The 22,837-nt window shown below is 36.9% G+C and overlaps 1 protein-coding gene across 5 annotated transcripts in view; it reads left to right on the forward strand.

Annotated features, from left to right (window-relative positions):
• METTL8 (methyltransferase 8, methylcytidine) overlaps nucleotides 1–5,097 on the forward strand; it is a 29,269-nt gene extending 24,172 nt beyond the window's left edge. For 4 of the 5 annotated variants that reach the window (XM_050899586.1, XM_050899587.1, XM_050899588.1 and 1 more), the window contains 4 exons: nucleotides 320–426; nucleotides 521–586; nucleotides 1,738–1,964; nucleotides 4,991–5,097. In XM_050899586.1, the coding sequence (XP_050755543.1) occupies nucleotides 320–426; nucleotides 521–586; nucleotides 1,738–1,928 (364 nt within the window). In that variant the 3' untranslated portion in view covers nucleotides 1,929–1,964; nucleotides 4,991–5,097. The remainder of the gene's footprint in view (nucleotides 1–319; nucleotides 427–520; nucleotides 587–1,737; nucleotides 1,965–4,990) is intronic. The other variant, XM_050899589.1, reaches the window with a different exon arrangement.
• The last annotated feature ends 17,740 nt before the right edge of the window (nucleotides 5,098–22,837 follow it).

Genomic DNA, 22,837 nt, shown 5'->3' on the forward strand with positions numbered 1-22,837 from the left:
TTGTCTCTTATCTGCCTGACCCATGTGACACATATACTCAAAACCCGTGTTTTAATCCATCCTTGAAATTCTGTTGAAGTGAAGGAAAAGGGCCTCCTTTTCTCTTTCCAGTTTGTATTCTCTTACAGTTCCTTCTAAATTTTTGGTTTAGATGCTTTTTTTGTAAAGAGTGTCTTCCTGTTCACTAATGCCTGGCCTTTTTATAGTAAATATAGACACATCTTCTGACTGCAGTTTCGGAAATCTATATATATTTCAGCCATCTGGAAAAAACCCGTTATGTTTGTAAATTTCACCAGTATCCCATCTATTTTCTAAGGATGCAAGGGGTTGTTAATAGGTTGGCTAAACTACTGAAACCTGGAGGAATGTTGTTATTTCGAGACTATGGAAGATACGATAGAGCTCAACTTCGTTTTAAAAAAGGTAATTCCTGAATGCTGTTGTAGTTCACTGTTCATTTTAACTTTTTTTTGAAAAAAAAGTGACATCCTTTTTCATTACTGCTCTAATTTCTTAGGTCATTGCTTGTCAGAAAATTTTTATGTACGAGGAGATGGAACCAGAGTATATTTCTTTACCAAAGGTATGAAATGGTATAGTTTTGTGGAAAGGGTTCAGTGTCTCTCAAGATAATTTGGGTTATAAAAGCTTATCTTAGAACAGAAATTTGAAGAAGGTTTTATTGGCTTTTTTTTTTTTTAATTCTCTGCTTTTACAAAGCCCAAAGCTAACTGTTGTAAGAAAATAATTCCCTTTATGTATACACTTGTTGCATCTGGGGTCGTGCAAGATTGCTTACAGACATCACTGGAAATTTCTCTTTGTCTAAGCATCTTGTGTCTAGTGGTATGCTCAAATTCTGTTATTTAAAAATGTACTTGATTTCTTTCTTAAAATTGAGATAAACATGCCTGGAAGGACAGTTGGTAGCAGTGCTCTGATATTTTGTTCTGCTGTGTTGGTGAGTCTGAGCTGTGAGGCTGCTCTTTCTGCAGGAGCTAAACTTACATTCCTGATTATGGATTCTATTGCTCTTTGCCTGTCCACTCACTTGGTTCTGTTGGCAGTCAGCTTAGACTGGTATATTTTAGCCCAACTACTTGAAATTGTGAAAGTGAGCATCACAATACTTTTTTTTTTTTACCCTCTGCAACCTAGACTGTTAAGCAATAGAGATAGATCAGGATTTATCCCAGCCTGAGTAATTTTAGAAGTGACAAGGAGGATCTGGGACATGTATGGGAAATCACTTGAATTCAAAGAGCCTTCTCAGTTTTTAAACATGTTGCTTTGTGCTTAGTCATGACAAAAAAGCTTAAAGTTTTCCAGTGGTGGCTGACAAGGAGGAGATAATTACGTTGGCATAAATGTGTGGATTGTCATTTGGCAGGTGAAATAGCTTTATCTCAATAATATGTGAACAGTGACCAAATGGCATGCATTTGTTTTCCTCAACTCTGGCATACTGAACCCTTGGAAAGAAAGGGGATCTATGAATGCCATGAGTAATAACCAATGTGGTTTGGGCCTCAACATAACATTTTTTACTGTAATATAAATCAAGAGCTGTGAAAATGAATTTCTAACAAAAGACTTCTTACAGGCAGTTTCCTTGATCTTTCAAATCACAGAACAGATTTAGTTCCATCTTTGGTTGAACTGCAGGTTGTTAATTACTACATTCTACAAATGTCTTTTTTTTTAATTACAATAATTCTTCATATGAGAAAATAGATGAGGTATGGAACATGTTCAACTTGGCTGGATTAACTGAAGTACAGAATTTAGTTGATCGGCGATTACAAGTAAACAGGAAGAAAAAAGTGAAAATGCAGCGAGTTTGGATACAAAGCAAGTTCCAGAAACCATTGCTGCTATCTCTGAATAAGCCTGAAGAAACCACCGAAAGGCACCCTTATAGATAATTGTACCATGAACTGCAGAAACTGAAGCAAATTTGAGTACGTATATTTCCTATAAATCTTGCGTTAGCCATTGAAAAGGAGAGATATACTGAACTGAAAACCTTTCCCTGATTTTTTTTTTTTTTTTGTAGATGTATGTGTGTGAAAATGATCTGGGGGGAAAAAAAAGCATTTCTGACTTCTGCTTTATATGCAATAAAGGGATATGCATTAATCTATTCATAACTGTGACCAGGCACTATTTTACTTCCTTGAATATGAATAGTCAATAAGTATAAGCATGTATCTTGTTCCTGTTGAAATTCACAATATGTAAAAAATTTTAGACTGAAGCATACTTGTTTCAGAGATTTAGAGAAACAGAGTATCTGTTCTCACTATCACTACAAGCTGTGCTGTTTTAATTTCTCAGTCATGTCTCTCTTAACCACTGTGTGTCTTGCAACTGTGTTTCCTCTTTGGGGGGAAATTTCTTGGTGCATAAATAATGAAGACAAAATCTCTTTCTGATTTGCATGCAAGTTATCATTTCATACTAACTGCATGTGATATGCATAGGTATCGGATTAGTCAGTGATTGGCGTCGTCCACTGTGACTGACTTATTCCTCTGAAGTCTCCACTTTCCATCTACATGCTCCTGAGAAGCATGCCAAACTCGTTTCTGTAACAGCTTAGTGACACATATATTATATTTAAAGTGCCATAGGTTGTAAACAGAACATCATGTAGAAAAGAATTACGGAAATGCCAAAACAGTGCTGAAACCAAATAGTTAACATTTGCCTGGATAAATACAAGCATTATTTTTATGACATGTCAGATATGTTACAGGGAGGAGCAAAAAGAGTAGTCCAGAGTACATTTTATTACTGTTGTTATGGGGTAATGTAATCACACTAAAATGGCCATCTACATGGCACCTGAGATATTTTTGTTGTTTACAGAGAGAGGTTGCTTTCTTGGGGCTTGAATCGTAGAAAAAAGACACAATGTTTTTGTATTGACCTTGTGGAGAGACAGTAAAAGGACAGGACTACACTAGTATGTCAAGTGCTTTTAAGAAGAAAACCAAAATACAAACACTGTTTTCAGATGCAGACCATGATACTGAGGCTGTTGAGCTAGTATTTAAAGATGCCACTTCTGCTATTTAAATGCAATTTTACAATCACTTAGCCACAAGGAGGAGAGGACAAGAAACAGGTGAATGAATAAAATAAATCTCTTACTTCAACAAGGATATAGAATGCATGTAATCTATAACATGCATGCAGTTTTGAGTGCCATTAATATAGTGACACTCTCAAAGTCTCTTTTCTTGCTTTTGTTTTAGTCTGAAGGGTAAGCATGTCACAGCTGACAACCCATTTTTTTGCTAGTTGTTAGCTGCTAAGCTAAGTAGAACTGATTGTCTTCTAGAAAAAAATAAATTATCTAAATTTAGATGCTAAGTATCTTCATCCCCTTTGACAAGAAGAGGGACCTGCTTAATTTCCATAAACCCAAATCTGTTTCAAGAATGAGGTGCAATAAAGGGTCTTTGAAGGTAGGATCTGATCCCACATTTCTGGTGTTTTCTAAACTCCCATTAGAGTAAGATACTGTTTTATGAATTAAGTGGCTTAGGAAGCTTTGGTTAGCAATGGCATTATTGTAACCTGCAATAAAACTCTTGTGGTATAAATCAAAGGCTAAAACATAGCTGTGTTTCTTCAAGCCCTAAGTCTTAAGAGACTATAGCATCTGCATGGGAAATGTAAATAAGTATCTGCTTATATTTTAATTAGGTTGCTACCCTGTGCTATTAATCCTGACTTCTGAGTATGCATAGCTCTTAGTCTAGTACAAAGCATATTCAGTTGTAGAATTTTCCAGGGGCGTGATGGTGATGATAAGCTCTTGAGCATCATGCAGTCTTATTCATGTGTGTGATATAGATTTTTCCATGTGTAGAGGCTAATGAAATGTTTACTTTGGCTCTCACACTGATATGTTGATTCTGGCAAGATTTTAATATGCTGTGTTGTTAGTTTAACAAAAATGTGACATCAGAAGAAACCAAACCCTGAATTCTCGTATGGCCTTGAGCAAAATTGGCTGTTTCTCTTCCACTCCTTGCAGCATAAGTTTTGGCTGCCTCTTTTAGAATAATGGTGCCTGTTTTAGAAATAATAAGATCAGCTACTATTTGTAAGTGTAGAATATCCACTGTAGAGTGAACTGTAACTAGTCTGAACAGTTGTAAGATTGATAGAAGCAGAAATGGACAAAGCCATTGTTCCTGACAAGAACTTTTGAATCTGAGTAGGGCTTTCTGTATTTTGGCTTCGTGACATTTAAGTTTTCAAAAAGCCTAAGCAAGGACATGTTTTTAAAATACTTGCAAATTATCTGTATTAGTTGGGAAAACTAATACTACAGTATTGGCAAAAGAAAGGCAAGTAGAACTACTGAAATAAAAGAAAGAAGACACAGACAACTATACAGGAAAGGCAGTTTAAGATGGCTTATTGTTAATTAATTTCTGAGGGAAAGAAAAATTAGGGTATTGCAAACAAAGCATGCCCAGTATAGAAAAAGGCTGTAAGTTTCACTTTTGAAATCTGAAGTTACTTCTTTAATCAGATATGTACCTGAAATCTTTAATTATATAAATTTATAGAAGTACACATTATATAAATACTAAACATTTTAATTGTTAATTGCAATTTTTTTTTTTTTGTTCAGCATGACTTCTTATGCTGGTAAAGCAGACTTGTGAATGTACACAAATGGCAATTAGAGAAAGATAATCTTGTTAGAATTGAGCTTTGGCTTCATTGACTTTGGCTTGCTTTATCAATAGTGTGTACTTTTTGCCCATCTCCACTGGTATTGCATTACATTTATGTACAGGGATACATGAGAATGGTACTTACTGGTTTAGACCTTGCTTAGTTTTTAAGCAAGTACAAGACAGCTATAAAGTAAAGAAAGCGACTGACCTTTTTTCCTGCACTAATTCTGAAGTATCTAGTCAGTAACAATTAACTCATATAAAAAATGTTGGGTTTTTTCCAGCAAAACCAACGCAGATGCTTGTGACATATCTACAAATCCACTGAATCTGAAGAGGACAACCAAAATGCAGGGCAGACCGGGAGACAGCAGGAACTCTAGTGACACTAGGGAGAAGTTTCTTGTATTGGAAACTGTTTCTGTTTTGTCTTTTGCTTGTCTGTGCTAATCTGCAGATTCTGCTGTTTCATAATGACTAAAAATTTGTAACAAACCATCCTGAAATTTGTATTAAACACCAGTGGAAATCACTTAACATAAATTTTGCTACTTCATTTTGATTTGTGGTGTGATCTTTATTCACTGCTCTGGTGTGCTCTTTGATGTGTTGACATATGCCGCATTTCCCCTTTTTCCTGTGCATAGTAGATAATTAAGCAGTTTCCACAGGAGCTATATACACAAACATTTGCAGTAGAGTTTGCTAGTTGGGTGTAGTGGTTTAAGAAGAAAATTAAGAAGAAAATTAACTCTATCCTAGCCAAAACCAGCACACTGGGTTATTTCTAGGATCAAAGCAAGAGAGTTTTATTTCCTTCTGTACAGAACAGATTGCTTTTTCTTTTTGTGTGAATGCAATGAATTGTATAGATGCTAAATTAATATAGTGGTATTGGCTGTATTTTTAAATTATTTTAAGCCAAATATACCTTAGGGTATGCTGGTTGTAATGGCAGTGATAATAGTAGACAGTTCATACATAAACCATTTCTTCTTCATAGAGTGTCTTCATAATGGGTGGCTGAACAACCTTGGAAATAAACCATATATACACATTATAAAAATATTAAACATTGCTGCTGTTACAGATACTGATAGGCAAAGCGACCTGTATTATTAAACTTCTCTCCATGTTTGGAACAAAGATTGGACATGAGGAGTTTTGTACATCAGTTATGTGCCAGTTGCCCTCTTGAGAATCAGCCAGAAATTGGACAAGTCCAAGTCTGCTAAACACAATTAAAGTTAGTATATAGTCAGTAGGAATTACATGGGTTGACATGGGCATCTTAGCAGGTTCTTTGTTGTTCCTGCTGGTCCAGGCATATAGGTCATGCCTGGACTGGGCTTTGAGCTGAGAAAGGAACTTCTCTGTCCAGTGACCATCCTCCACCCTTTGCTAGCACTAAGCAACTAGAAGAAGAACTTCCCTGATGTGAAAGAGAGTGCCATACAGGCAGGAGGGGAGGAATATGAAGATGCAGCTCAAAGGCAGACAAGAGAAGGAGTGGTTCCTCTGGGAACTGGGGTAAGAAGGAAGCTTGGATGGACTGACCAAGAAGAATGAGATGCAGAACTGAACAGGGAACTGAGGAACAGAACGCCATGGGCACCATATAGGGAGAAGATGTATAACAGGAGGCAATGTGGCAGGGTGAGAACATTGGGCCTAGAAACGTGAAAGGAAATGGAGGGGGCAAGAAGAAAAAGGGGACTGATCTGTCACAGAAATAGGGTGAAACCTGGGTAAACAGAAATTGGGGTAAGGATTGGAGGTGGAAAGACTTACCTTCAAAGTCTCTTTCTCCTAAGTGGTACTGTATTTTCACATCTTAGTGGAATATTAGAGGCTTTGTCTTTTATCCATATGTGCACAATGTATTTCCATTTATTACAAAGATGGAATGTTTCATTTGTTGTAGTTTATATGTGCTATGCATGTTTGCAACAGTGCAGGCAGGTTTATGATACACCTGCTTTTGCTTTTTCCTTAGGGAACAATGTTTTTTACCTTCTTTCAAGTAGAACTCTATAGTGACAGAAGCTACACTCCTAACCTCCTGGGAAGGAAATACAAAAGAATAACGAAAGTGTCTGCATCCTGATCATGTTCAATCAAGGTAGGACAATTAAATTTACTCCATATGTGCTGATGTTGTCCCATTTAAATCAAGACCATATCTGCAGATTATTACCTTGAAGTGCCTCCCAATCTCAGTTTCTGTTATACTTGCATCTGTTCGACAGAACTTAAATGAATTTGTATAAACTAGAAATACAACTTAAAAGGAATATAGCAGAATAATCTTTAGGTTTTATCTGGGATTACAACAGTTTAGAGAAGGAATATGTTTATTATTTTAAAACATTCTCACAGTTGCAGAGGAGCAGTCATCCAAGAGGCTGAAAATTTAGGTTATGTGAGGTATAGTGTACATCATCATGAATATTAAACCTAATATCCATGTTACGAAGCTTCATATACTTAATATTAGCCAAAGGTATCTTGTCAATTGTTACTGTGAAAAAGGAGTTAGCAACAAGATAGTCCCATTTTCAGAGGATGTTTTATTGATCAGGTTACTACAATTTTGAAGGGAACATGAAGGATTAAGAAAGCAAGTGAATTAGTTTAATGATGGCTAAAACCCACTGATGACATATACAATTTAATAAATGCTCAAAGAATAATTGGAGCATTCCTGTGTATTGATACTAAATGAACTTTTAAGTTCATTAAAAACACAGACTTGGTGTATGCTGCCAGTTATAAAAACAACCAAAATGTTAAAATTTATAAATGTGATGTAAAAATAGAATGCTCTATAGCTACTGCATAAATCCAGTGTATAGTCTTCTCTGTAGTGTGTCCTGTTTGGCTAGAAAAAAGATGTGGTAGAAATAGATGGTGAAAATTCCTAGAGACATGAAAAAACTTCATATGAAGGCAGGTTAGGGAAATGAATGATAGACAATGTGAGGATGGCATATAATGTTATGTTTTAGTATTTAGAAGGTCTAGTTTATCTCTTTACATGATACAAAAAGCAAGGTAAATTAGTCAAGTTGGCAGGCAACAAACCTACATTGATAAATATATACAGTGTGCCCTATAAAAACACAAGGAATCACAATGTTCACAAGGCTAAAAGACTGGTGAGTTACCAAAAATGGGTTATATTAGATTTTTCCATTTTTATTTTTATATGTGTGAAAGGGAAAATCTGCATATTTGCTGTTTAAGATTTTAAAGTGCCTCCAATTAAAAAAAAAAAAAAAAACAATCCTACAACCTTTCTCATTACCTTTTGTGAGATCCTAACGTTGCTCAGCAGTAGAGCTGGAGAATAAACCTGAATACAAAATGGGTCTAGTAGGCACAGTTTACTGAATTAAGAAAAGATAGAGGGGAAAAAAGCAGAAAAAAAGAGAACATACTAATTGGCATGACAACATGTAGTCCTGTAGCAATCATACAGCAGTTAGTATTTTATATAGAATGACAAATTCAGTACAGTGCCTGAGAGAGAGGGAGAGAGACATCAGTCTTACCACGCTTTCCTGTCACGACAATATCATTGTAAACTGGCATTTGGACAAGCCAAAAGCCAAAGAATAGAAGTAATTGGTTTGCTAGAAGAGCATACAATTAATTAATTATGCTTGGGTCAGACTGGCTGTATTGGAGGGTTTCATTGCAGAGCCAACATTCATTTTTTCTTTCTTTAGTGTCAGGCACACTCTAGCCTCCATTTCCTCCCAAATAACAAGTGCTCTTTAAATGGAGGAGCTGCATCTTTGAACTTGAATAAAAGGGTTGTTGTGCAGTGTAGGATTTAGCAGATGGGCTTAGAGAATCTGAACCTACCACTAGTCTTTTATTCTACACTAGGAAAAGCTTTGCCATTTTTAATGGCTCTGTTTGCTACATACGCTATTAAGCACAGTACTCAGATGTCATTCTGAGGAATCGGGCAGCTTAGTTTCCAATGACATTGATTACACTCAACAGTGAGAGGATGAGAAAGAGTGGTGGGTGGAGAAGTGAAAAGGCAGTGTGAGGCATTTCAAGGAGGAGGTTTGCGCTCCAGCACTTGCGTGTGGGTGACAATCCCTCTGAGAAACAGTTGTTACCCTGAAGTGGAGCAGAGTTGAATCTTCTGCGCTCACTTCAGGTTTAATCTCCATCCCCGCAAACTACCAGTGCAGCCTGTAGTTAAATGTGCGTTTACTTAAAATGAAGAGAAAATAACAGTAGCAAGAAGCTGCATCTTTAGAATGGAGCTGTGATTTCACAGAGAGAGACCCTGGCATGTTAATCCCTGGCATAAATGGGTGTAATTCTCAATGACAACGCTAAGCCTGTTTACACAGGGGCTGAGCTAAACCCAAAGATGATACACAATGCTGTTCAAAATCAATCATTTAATCCTTCTTAAATTTTTGTGATCTAACAACCAAAGATGTTTGTGTTAATAAAAGGTGGTGTGACAAAGCTGTGATTGTCACTGAGCATGACTTGCTTTGAGATAAAAATTATGACAAACACACTCATAATCTTATTTTAGATAAACATTTCATCTTGTTATTCAAGAGCAAATATTAATGAGTTGAATAAATACTCAGTGATAGTTACCAAACTCTGAAATAAGGTCTATTTTTTAAATTGGAAACAGTCTGAGCTAGCTTATACAAAGAGAGAAGAACAAAATCACACTGGCAATAAGTCTACGTTTTATTTTACTGAAGTTTACAAGTAATCAATATAATCGACAAGAACCTTGGTTTTAGTTTCTTTTTATTTTGCATGTACTTATTTTAATAACAAATGAAAGCAGATGAAAAAGGAAACTGCATAGCACACAGTCTGCAAAGCATGTAAGCATTATTATAACACTTAAGATATTTAACAAACTACTCAACCACATTCTTATCTTCTTGCATCAATTGGCTTGAGGCAGAGTATCAGAAACAGTAAATATTTATTTTACTTTGAAACAATTAATGTTAATAAAAAGCCCCAGAGTTAAATCTGAAAGAAAAAAAAAATCTTTGAATCTTTGACCCAGATTCCCAGTGTCATTTATGTCAATGTAAGTCCAGAAGACTATTAAAGTCTATGGAGTCGCTTCAAGATACAGACTAGTTGCTTGCAATTAGACTCCAGATTAACTGGTGCCTAATATTCCTTGTAAAAATAAAAATGCAAACATAGAAGTACAAAAATATTCTGTCAGTAAGAACATCTGCATTAATCACTAAAAAATTGAATTCAAAATCAATTGCACAGAGACAATAGCTTTGTTCACTTCTCTTACTTTGTTTAAGGGCTGAAATTTGGTTTGGGTTTAAGATGCTCACATACCTGTGTTTATATTTTAGTGTAGGATAGTCAGAAATTTTTATCCTACAACATTCTCTAACGGGTAGTAAGTATTATGAAACTTGACAACCAACCAGATAAGCATGGTTGATTAAGATAAGTGATTTACAATAAAATGCTTAAGACATGTTCATTTTTGCTATGTTTCTCTCTCAAATACTTGACAAAGTACCTGTGAAAAAGTATGCCTATTCTTAAACTTAACAGTCCTTTGAAGTCCAAAATATCAAAATTTGTGAAGATAAGATTGAAAAAAACAATAGGGGAAAAAATGGCTTTTTTAACGCATTGTCAGGAAGTGAAAATGCATATTTATGTTTCCCTATCTTTTTAGACTTCATAGAAATTGTGTTATTCCATTACCAAAAGACTTTGCATATTGGTATGTGTTTCTAAGGAAATACCAGTAAAGCAGTATAATTTAAACTTACATTAAGCTTTGGGCTTCCTTTTTTTTTCCCACACTTTTTTATTCTCCTTTTCCTAAATCAGTCCATCAGATTAAAAAAGAAAACAAACATAATAACACTCTTTGAAAACCACAAATTGTTGATGATAATGCAGGCAAATACTAACTGAGTGTTGTTTCCAGTGGATTTTCCTGCCATCTGTGAGATCAAGAATGGGACAGTTTTATCTGCTATGTTACCAGCATTTTTTTTTAGTAGTGGTATACTATATGTATGTTTGTGATACTTCATATAATTTTCACGTTCTTGTTCACAGCTACCCTGCTTTCTGATTTATGTTAATAAAGCTTTTGGAGATTCCCAAGTGGAATGTAAGTAAGTATTACTTACATATTACGTATATTATCTAAGTATTACTATTTGTAGTCATAAAGTGAATAAATACGAAGTTTAACATAAATCTCCACGTGTAACTACATGAACAGCGACAGCTTCAGGCCTCTTGGTTTTCATCCCCAGCTTACTAGGCGAGATCAGCAATGAACGTGCAAACTTTCCCCAGGGGAGCCTAGAGCGACCTTTTTTATCTCTCTCAGAGTGCTGCCAAGTATTTCAGTGCTCCCTGATTTTTTTTTTTTTTTTTAAAAACACAACAAAACAGTTATTGCCAAAGAGAAGCCTGAAGGGCTTAGATTATATATATACATACATACGTACATATATGTGCGTGTGTGTGTGTATAAAAATAAAATGAGAGCATAGAGAACATCAGCAGGCTGGGAGGTAGAGAAATGGAAATTGGCTGGCATCCAATTAAAGGAAAGTCCAGGCATGAGAAAAAAGAAATTCTTTAAAGAAGCATTTAACATAAGGTAAAAAAGAAAGGTTGTATGCTTAGAAGTTCTTCCTAAAACGAATGGTAGCATGGGATGAGAAGTAAAAGAAAAGTTATTAATGGACTTTCAGTTTTTTGTCTGGAAAAGTGTATAAGCCATAACTTTCACGTGTGGACTTTCTAAGCACTTTTATACAAGGGGCCTGCTGGGGATCCACATTCTTCTGCAGTCAGTATGGGTGCTGAGTCATCAGGAAAGTTGGCCATTTGGTTTTAGGCTTCTAAATATAGAGGTGAACATTTAAAGCCCTAATCTGGGAACAGTGGACACTCGTATGCAGCTTTGGTGACCTGAATGATTTCATTCTTAACAGTGCTCGTATCAGAACCAAAGCTGTGCCTGTATTACACATACTGCTGAAAATCGTAGCTCCTATGACAAACAAAAAATAATTAATTAAAATTAAAAAATTATTAAAAGAAATATAGAAGACTGGCAAGTTTCAGTCTCTGCTAAGCATCAAAACTCTCTCAGGATAGCTCGTGTGCTCTCACTCTATGCAGAGGAGGTGGAACAAGTAGACTTCGCGGGGGGGGAACAGAAGAGCAACCTAACTAAAGGAAGGAAGCTTAGGTTAAGCATTAGAAGGGGTGAATTTTGACTCTTCAATTGGGTTTTAGCTATTTTGTTCAGGGGGTAAGGAGTGTGAGTTTGTGGGAGTCTGCCTGGAAATTGTCAGTTCTCTGAATAAATATTATCAGAGAAGATTTGTACTAACTTTACCTTTGCAGTTGGTATATTATACCAACATTCAGTACATGGGTTGGTGTTTTTTTTTATTTCTGATGAACTTCTGCACACTTTGGTTTGTTTGTTTGGGAACTTTGCTAAAATAGGACCTTTGACATTCAAAATGCTGTGACAGAATCAGAATTACAAAAAGGCGTTTTCACTTTCACTGTAGATAAATTTGTATAATCCAGTATAATATAGTAGGAGCTCCTTTTTAAAAAAGCGAGGTTTTACATTGGTGATTCAGTGCTTTATTTTGACAGCATTCTGCACCTTCTGCATAGATCATAGCTGAAGAAATGCATGCTGAGTGCTTCGCCAGCTGAAAATGTGGGGCGAGGAGGGAGAAATCCTGTCTGGTCAACAATTATGTCAGTTTGGCTAAACGCGTACGCTGCCGCCAATGGCGATGCGCCTCTCTGCCAGGGCAGGCCTCAGCCATTGCGCCTGCTGGGTGCCACCGAGGTGCCGTGACTCACTCCTGGTTCTCTCTGCAAGGATCTGCTGCTGCAGAGCATGTGCAGCATAGATGCCATCGCCCCACCCAGCTACCAAGGTCTTCCAGGAAAGTGAGTCCTTGAACGAGCTGTGAGGTCTGATGGGTATTGTTCTGGCAGGCCAGGTATGGCCCAGGGGCGCGCCAGTGCCTGGCTCTGCTTTCAGTGAAGCAAATGCTTCGTTATTTAGATTGATTACAGTCCAGGTAGGCAAAACTCTTGATGATTTTTGATTTAAGGGAAGGATACCTAGCAAGCGGATAGCAGCAGAGGAAAGACTGTTTTGAGGGAAAATAGTTTTTTCTATAAACTTTGTATCAAACTTTCATCCTGAGTACCTACAGTGTGTTTCAAGAGCTATTTTTTGTAGGTGAAATAGCTGGGAACAGAACTTCTTAACAGGATGCAAAAAACCTGTAGCTATGTTAAGCGACAGAGTACTAGCCATTGCATCCAACATGCAGTGCTTTTTTACAGTGGCAGTTCATGTGCAGCTGATTGGTTAGTCAAAAAAAAAAAAAAGTCATTACCTTACTATAAAATATGAGCTTCAAAATGAGACTGTGCCCTCATTTTCTATGAGAACTTAAAACATGCAAAGTTTGAGGTTTTAAAAGTTAGTCAGCCATGTGTGAGTTACAAAACCACAACGAGTTAGCAACTTGCGTTAAAATTTGAAATGAGTATTTTTTTATTTGCTTCTAGCTCAAAACCAGTTTTATCAGTTTCCTTCCAACTGTTGTAAGACTAAGACAGGCAATTTTACAACAAAAGGGGATTTCTTGACAATATTACAGCAGGATGATGAGAAGAATCTGTTCCTGATTAAACTAGGGTGGACTGCACTGACACTTGTCTTAAAAGGTACTGTTACTAGCCTGCCCCTAGCCGTAGACTTCTTGTCTGTTGCTCTGCAACACCTGCTAAATTCTTGGAGTTTCTCAGCAGCATGTAGATGGAGTCAAGATCTCTGGGGTCCAGAAGATAAATGCCTAATATGTGACCTACAAGTGTATTTCTGCTGCCTGTGATAGATACAAAGAAAGCAAGAAAGTCCTGTTTTATTCCACTAGGAGGAAAATCAGTAGATGTTATATTATCCAGCCCTTTATGTGGAATGTTCTAACATGTTCTTTGGAGAGGACTGAATCCTGCTTTCAATTATGCATGGTATGCTGAAGGTATTGATTTGCAACTTTATTACCAGTCTTTATTATAATTCTCTTTATTTTGGGTGCTGTCTTTACACAGTATCAAAACCAGAATGTGTCTGTTTTTCTTAATTGAACTTCTTACTGTTATTTGTCTATTTTATACCTACAACATTCAAAACACTAGCTATTTCATGTGTGCTACCATTAATATATAATGGATGAGACCTTGGTACAAATCAAAAATACAGAATGCAGCTGAGATGAGACAGAGATACGAAATCCGACTTAGTGATTATCTAAAATATAGCCATGATTCCAGCATAAAGTCTAACAATGTGTGACCAGTTGCTACATTTCATTTGAATCTTATATGAAAAGAAACATGGAAAATGCAAAATATTTCCTGTATCCACAAAACTGCTAGTGCTTCTTTTCTCCAGTGGAAGTGACGTCCCTGTGTCTTTAACAGTGAGATATACCCAGTTAGGTAGCAGTAATTCCCAGTAGTATCATTTGTTTTTTGTTTTCTTGTGGAATTTAATGCCATTTTCATTCAGTCTTTTTCTTCATCTGAAGGCCCTGAAGTTTCAATCATCCCTGTTAATTCTGAAGATGCTGCTACATGAGTTGTGGTGAAATTAAATTTCCATACAAAATGCAAATTTTGTATATAAAATATACTTGTGGATTTCTCTAATGAATGTGCCAATGCCACGAAGGGCCCACAACAGCTTCCTAGTCAGTGGCTACTATTATGCAGTGTTGAATTTATGCACAATTATAGTCCCTCTTGTAGAGAGCATCTCTAATATGACATTTTTAATATAATAGTTTTCTTTCCCATGATTCCTAAGACCCTAGCTCAAAATTGATATAACAAATATTGTTCTGACCCACAGGAACCAAGTAAAAGTTTTGCCACCAACTTCACTCAAGACAAGATCTCATCATAAAGAAATTTCATAGTCAGATCTGCAGCTATTGCGCATACCTGTTCAGATAGATCTGTTGACACTTTGATCAGTTTAAGATCAAGTATTGTTGGGCTGCTTTTTCTAGGACCTTCTTGATATTTATGGTTTTACTCTTCCAGATAGGAAAATGTGGAATCTTTTGGCAAAATGAAAAGGGAAGAGAAAATCCTGCAGCTTGAGTATGTCTGTACATTGCTGCATTGTCAGACTCGCTTTTTAAAATTAGTTTCTCAGTTCTTCTCAGAAGTGCTTTAGTAAAAGATTAATGTTGGTGTTCAGCAATCACAGGACAGAAGCAGTTCAGAGTCTGTATAGAAAAGGCCTGTAATAGAAGCAGCAGGATGACTTAATACAAAGAATTTTGAAAAACGAAACTAAGCTGTTCTGTGTTCTCATTTATTAGACAGAGAGAGGGAACTGAAGAGTAACCTTTAAGGAACTCAAATCGCACCTGAATAATTTGCATTTAGAAAGGATGTTCCTTTTGTGTTCAATTGGTTTATTGAATCCATGTTAGATTCCTGTAAATGCTGCACAGCTTTTGCATCTCCAGTACTTTGCCTAAATGAAAGACTAACCTTTGGAATCTGGCTTGGCTATATTACATTTATGTTTAGTCTAATAGAGGTGATGAAAGTCATTGAACTGAATGGCACAAATTCCCTTGGTCCTTTAGAAGCAGCTTTAACAACAATCTTGCTTGGATGTTCACAGTGACAGGAATTAACATCATTCCTATACATAGGAACATGCTTCTGCTTGAAACAGCCTTCACAAATTCATGTTTCAGTAATCTTCCATGAGGGCAGTGTGGTGCCAAAGGAGGAAAAGCTGAATATACTTTCCATTCCCAGGAGAAATTAAAAAGAAGGCAAGTGCTTTGAGTGGTTAGCAAGCCTGCCTTCATTTTGATTCTACTGACCTGCCATAAAGAAACTGGAAACAAAGCTCATGTTACTGAACAAAAATATTTTTAAAATTAGTGTCTTAAGGAGCTGTGGGGTTGGTGTGAATGTGATCTGAGCTCATTTTTTTTCCTCTAGTGTACAGTATATGTTGACAGTAAATTCTTCCTGCAGATAGTGGTCATGAGAAGTTTTGCCCTGAGGGTCAGACAGAAAACTGTATCAGAAGTGTAAGAGAAATCTCGCTGTGTATGTGGGACCTCTATATAATACGCCTGTTTCAGTCCCTTTTTGTTTCAGCATTTTTGTGTAGATCTTTCAGGTATCTTGTACAAAGTCTTTATGGACAAGGAGTATTTAACAAGGTTTTTGAGACCTGTAATGTTTTGGGATTTGTTTGTGATTTTTATGCAAAAGCAAAATCATATTGAAATCAGACATTAATCTAGTTTGTGAATTACATTCGGGAAGTGCTGTGTGGAAAAATACCCATAATCACTAACAGGGATTAGGTATTTAATACTCAATATACCCAGCATTAGACACATAAGATTTTAAGTAGCATTTCTGAGTTTATTCTTAGCAATAACTACTTGCTTGTATTAAGGCAGGGCGACAGTTTAGTTCTGATCCTGAAAAGGAGGAAAAAGCTAATGTCTTTGTGAACTCTGCACTCACAGTCTCTTTATGGGAACTTTGCAATAACAGTGCAATTGCTCTTTTGAGCCAGAGTCTGGGATCTCCTGAGTTACTCTGAATGTGTTCTAGCCTCAGTTATTGGCATCCTGGTCCCCAGATGGACTATTTCTTCCACTGCCCTGCAGCATTCCTTGCCAAAAGGCTTACTCTTACCCTTTACCACGTGAGGGTAGAAGGGCTAGAGTTTGGAATGACAGTACTGAAAAGTGAAAGCTTCTATAAAAGAGAATTCGTAACTTTTTTCTCCAAAAAACCTATGTAGACTTTGCTTTCAGATTGTTGAATCCCACCCCAAGAAGCTATCCAGTAAACAGTTTGTCATTGCTGAGCATCAGGACCAAATAACAAGAGCCATGGATAACCACCATCATAAAGGGCCACTAACGCCATATATAAACAAAGGATTCTCAGACAACCTGGATATTTTGTATCTGTCACATCAGCAAAAAGGGCCTGGCTGCAATCCTGGAGTTCAGTACAGCTGCTTAACTGTAATTGGTTGTGAGGCTGTCTAAGAAATTGTCCCATACGGGTGAATAATAATCTCATCTCAGTCATTGTTAGCTGATGGTCGGGTTAGAGTCAGGGTGATATGACAACATGCGTAGCAGTAACTTTGGTACTTAAGACTCGCAGCTAGCGTAGAACAATGCTGTGTATTCTCAGAGGTGGAGGATACTGCTCATTTGTCTTCTGTTCCTTGCTCTGCCTGTTCAAAGAATAAAAAATCAGCATCAGTATCCTGCTCTATTTTCTCTAGGCACTCCAAGAATGAGCTTTGGGGTATTTAAGGGATCTACTAAAGCTCAGAAATAAAACATGGGTCATCTACAACAACGGATCTTTCCGCAGTAATAGCAAAGCTTGACTGTGTGAGAACAGAGTTTTCTTTGGAAATGGTTCAACTCTGTCTCAGAAGCTACAGAAAAGGAACGTTTCTTTTAATGTTGTGTGCTCCAACATAAGTACGCATATTTGTGTGCACATGTGTGTAAAACAAAATAAAAATTCCAAAACAAAGCAAGCTGACTTGCTCCTTCCCGACTCCATGCATACAAAATCTTAGAACTGCACAGACAGCAGTTGTGTTGCTTTATGCATGCCTGAGACGTGGTGAGGAAACAATACAGAAATACATAAAAAATAGAATAGAAAATAGAAACTAATGTGCAGAAATGTCTTGCTGCTATTTTGTTTGCCTCTAAATAATGTTATAAATAAATGAGTATGTGCAGTTGACCATGGATTATCCTTTACCCCTGAGGATCTAAAAACTTGATTTGGAACAAGTTTTACAGGATTTCTTTGGATTTTTTTTTTACTTTTTAATAACTTGGCATATGAATTTATGAGTGTACTGTGGTACTATCATCAAAAAGAAAATCAAAATAGTGACTAGAATAAGTGAAAAGGAGATAGAACTGGCCCAAAATCTGTATGGAACAAAGAAGTTACATTTATTATCCAAAGTACAACTCCCATTGGGAACTTGGGTAGGTATCATACAAATCGTGATGGAATATGTCCTCTAACGAAGGACCATTATTATAGGAAGCAGGTAATCTCCATTTAAAATAAAAAGCTAGGCACAATTATATTAGTTGTTAGCATGCAAGCAGCTAAAGGAGCCCTGTGTGTTATTAGGCACTTACCCTTACTACCTGAAGTGGAATTGTCTGATAGGAAAATTGGGTAGGACTTTCTGTGAAAAAAATGCAAATTGTATACAAAGTTGTCTGTATAAGTCTTATGACTGATTTTAGTGTTTTAAGATTAAGTTTTGTTGGCAATGAAACAAATATTTTGGCAGTTCCTGAGGTCTGTGAGCTTTATTAAGTACATGAATAACAAATACACTTGATATATCTGAAGGGACAAACTATGTTCCCTTTGCATCCCTAGGATCTTTAAACCTTGGCTGAATCCCATCATCTGAGACAGGCATTGCTTTTTTCACTGTTGTTTCTATGACAGTTGAATATGAATGGTGAATCTATCTTTGGAAGGCAGAAAATGAGATGCATTGTCTTTCAGTGGTCAGGTCTGATAAATATGCTTTTTTATGTGTTGGCATTGAGTCTTATGTAAGATTTTGCAAAAGTGAGAATAAGTTTTCCCTAGAGAGACAGATGAGGAATAAAGGATTAGTACATCTCTCCATACAATAACTCCTAATGTGAAATCCTAGCCCTATTTATAACAATGAAAGCTTTGCCACTGACTTCAGTAGGATCACAATTTTACCCCTAAGGTGCAGTTGTGCTTTCCTAGGAAAGCTAATGTATAAAATACAGCCTCTGCCAGCACATCATCAATGCAATAGCATAGAAAGAGGGTAACATTGAATGACATCCATAGCCAATAATAGCTGCTACGAGCATCCTGTCGAGCAGTGTATTAACATTAGTCACCAGCTTTCCAGGGTTGTATAAGATTATTTTCTTTGTACCTGAATGAGGTAGACTCAGGATGAGTTGGGATTCTTTGTGGAACTGTGGTTAGCATTTGTTTTTTGTAATTTTTTTGAAACTCATCAAAGAATGTCAGATGTGGTAAAGCTTCTTTGATTTTTATTAAAGCACACCATTTATAACTAAGTAAGTTTTAAAAGCCCTTCAAGGCACTGTTTAATTTTTCAGCTCTATTTTTTGGTTCTATCTAGTTCTGTATTAGCTTCCTATCCTCAGGTCTTGCCTTTTGTAAAGCAGATATTGTCATGCATGCATTTCTGGGAGGTATCTTGCACCTCATGAAAGAAGGAAGAAGACTGGATTGGGATCCCGGTCTTCACGGACCCACTGCTCAGTAGGTAGTGTGCTGTGGACATCAACAACATTACAGAGGGTCTTTGGCCAGTATGTTGCCTACAAGTCATGGATTGAAGACTGTTGCTCCATGTCTTCCAGGTAAGACTAACATACTCTTTTTGACAGGGTTGTTTAGATGTCAGCTAAGAAAATAACTCCTTGATGTGCTTGCATGAGAATGAATCCTGTAGATAAAATTACATTGCATAATAGTTTCCTGCAGCTCCCCAGATACTTGTTAGAATAGTCCAAAATTTAATTCAGCCTCTCCCTATGAAATTGAATCTCTACTTTGTACTTCTGATTGCTTCTCTCAGCTCGATTAATGACATGGAAGCACTTGTTCTTTCTCTGAATAGTGTCTGGGTGCCTCCTGCCAGAGCAATGGAGATCACCTTCTGCTGAGCTTATACATATATGCAGCAATAGCAGCCATAATGGGTGCTTCAGTGCACTGTGTAGTATCTTCTTCCAAATTAAGGAGGCTCTGACACATCAGTCAGTTTTTTCCTGCCTGTATTTGATTGCACACTTAAAATCAGCTGACTCTTAGATCAAGTGGTGCCTTGTAGCTTTAAGCTCAGCAGTGGCTGTTGTCTATGTTAGGGAATTCTTCTGTCACTGTAAATGGTAAAACAAGACTCATACTAAAGCTGGCCCTGGAATTTCTTTGCAATGATCCTCCCTGAGAAACTTGAGTTTTCTTGATTGCAAGTAGGAAAACTCTTGAAGGAGTGTGTGCACATCGTAGAGAGAACTTAAGAAGGGAAGAAAAGGATTTTATTGAATAATTTCAAAAAATGAAGTGAAAAAAAATGATGTATATCAAACCAGAAGGAAGTAGAACAGCAGTGTGGGGTGACAGAGTCCTTTTAGAGTCTGAAAGTACTGGAAGTTTTACTCAAGACTGGGCAAAGTTCTGCATTGTGGTATTAGATGTCACCATCCTGAGATAATTCAGCTTGGCACAGTGAGACCACTTCATTGCCTCATTTAATGCTAGTGTGTTTCTGGCTATGTGCTGAGTATCTCCAGTATTTAGCTTTTTATACTACGTGCAGTAGATTCAATTTTCCTATTCTTACAGGCAATATCTTTAGCAGTATGTCCTGAAATGCCTTATGGATTCAAGCTGTCCCTTAATCAATGTTGCGGAGGATGCAGTTTTGATCTTTTTCTCTAATACATGAACTATGATACTAGATTCATCCTGGCATACATCTGTCAGGCCAGACTGAAAGCATTCAGTTAGAGACACTTAATTACCAGAATGGGGCCAACAAATTGGAGACAATCTAAAAAAGGGGGATTGAAATATAACATAGATGGGAAATAGAGGATATCTCAAAATAAGGTCATAATGAAGGACTTAAATTGCACATCTATCCAGACAGCAACAGGACATCCTCAAAATACGCTACAGTATCTGCATACTGATACTGACTTTTACAAATATGCAACAAATATGGATTGTTTGTGAAAAGAACAGCTATGGGTCAAGATGTAACATAACAGAGAAAACAACTCTGCAAATATAAATATTTATTATTAGTGGACAGTAACTGCTTCCTACTAAAATTGGCAAGAATGATGAATCCAACCCTCTTAATATTTATTGGAGAATTAGGAAACTAATGAGAGAGTGCAGCACAAACCTCTCTTCTGCCTTCTAGAAAAATCAGCAAAGCTAACATTGCCAGACCATAATGAAGAATACTCCAGTGTACTGAGAGCTACTGCGCTGCAGATCCACCACTAAAAACCACCAGTGCTTGATACTGAACCAAGGAGTGAAAAATACAAAATTAAAAATCCTGCATTGACTGAAGGACATGCAGAATTCTTTTTCATCTGTAGTTTTTCTGATTGTTAATACTTCTATGAAACACTGCTGGACTGCCATAGAGCAAATTACAAGCACGAGATGAATGTGTCTGGTTTGATCTTCGAGCTTCTTTGATTAGGTGCAGGTAAGAGTCAATGTCATCTCTGCATCCTGTGGCATGTTTTAGTATCTGCTGTTACTTTTTGGGTTGGTTTGCAGTTTGAGTTCGTAACTTATGACCTTTTTGGTTTTGATTTAGCCATTGATTACACCCCAGAAGATGTGATTCACTTGAACTACAAAATCCCTGTTTGTTGTGGTAGTAGTAAGCGTTGTGCCTACTGAAAGCTGCCGCAGAAGAGAAAGGGAGGAGGCCTAACAGGCTTGACGCCATCTTTTGTCTGTGTTGCAGCAAGGGGAGAGGGAAAGATGTCTAGGAATTGTCTTATCATCATATGCACATATACACACACATAAGCATTTTTATTTGTTTATCTAATCTCCTGGATGCTTTTTCAATGCCTGTCTTAACCCTTTGTTCTTGAAGTAAGCAAGGAAAAACTATATGACAGGCATTTAATTTTTTTCTTTCTCAAGAGCAGCTAGTGTCCCTTGTGTTGAGAAGAAAATGGGACCATGTGGAAAGCTAGATTTCAATTAACACATCAAAGGGCAGTTTGTGAGGTTTTGCCTATAACTAAGGTCTAACTGAGTTGCAGGACTCTGGGAATTTTTTGTTTTCCTATACACTCATGTATTGCATTCTTACCTCTCCTACTTCTCTACTTTTCCTCTGCTTCTCCAAAGGCGCCGAATGAAAGCACTATAATCTTGTTGAATATATTCTATGGTTCTTGCTGATGAATTAGATGAACAGCTGCTGGGAACAGTCTGGGAATACAATTTGGTGAAAAAAAGAGATGAGATACAAACAAATTCCCTTATGATGCCATTCATTCTATATGCAGTATTATACCAGAGGGGTGGAAAGATGGGAAGGCCTAAAATTCAATTTCAATTTGACATAGTTTAAAAAGAAGCAATTCTACATACATTGCACCCACAAAACCATGTATTTATAGGCTCAAACTTTCACTTTGTAGGTAGAAACTGCACAGCTGGTTGTATACATTTGGGTTTTTGCATGCATAAGAACTTACTTTTACAGGCACAACCGTTGTACTTTCTTCTCAATATTTCCCAAACAGTTACACTAATTCTTACATTATATAGTTCATATCTCTTCTGTGTGCTTTAAACAAGGCTGGGAAAGGGGAGAAAGGCCTACATTTTGGCATGCAGGACAATCAAAAAATCTAATCCAGAAAATGAAAAGGGAGTCATTGGTCATGGGATTTTTGCTTTCTTGTCTTGCTACTTCAGTAAATTCCTTCTAAGGTCCTTGTCACCTAGCAGCATCTGGGAAACACACACAGAATTAAACACGTCTGTCTACAGAAATGGGAGAGCCAAACATAAGAATTACATTGATCTTGGATAAATTACCATTTAGTGTAGTTCTAATAATTCACGCTATTTTGGAAAGGTTGATCAGATTTTTTGATGGGCATCTTGGTAATATAGAACACGTTATGGCCTTTGGCCACCCACCCCATGTTTTGAACGAGATGTCTGTGGTTTACCAACTTGTTTCCTTTTATGCCACTGCAGGCCAGTAGTAGGAATTGGATTCTTTTCTTGATTGGTTGGTTGGAACACATGAAAACCCTCTTATGCTATGTATGTTTTGTTTTCAGACCAAGCTTGTAGTTTACATAACCATTTTAGAGTTCTAGGAAAGTAATTTTAAATAAATATTTTAAAATGTTATTCTGGAACAGAATTTT

This window comes from Gymnogyps californianus, chromosome 7 (genome assembly GCF_018139145.2).
Source record: "Gymnogyps californianus isolate 813 chromosome 7, ASM1813914v2, whole genome shotgun sequence".
Classification (NCBI taxonomy): Eukaryota; Metazoa; Chordata; class Aves; order Accipitriformes; family Cathartidae; genus Gymnogyps; species Gymnogyps californianus.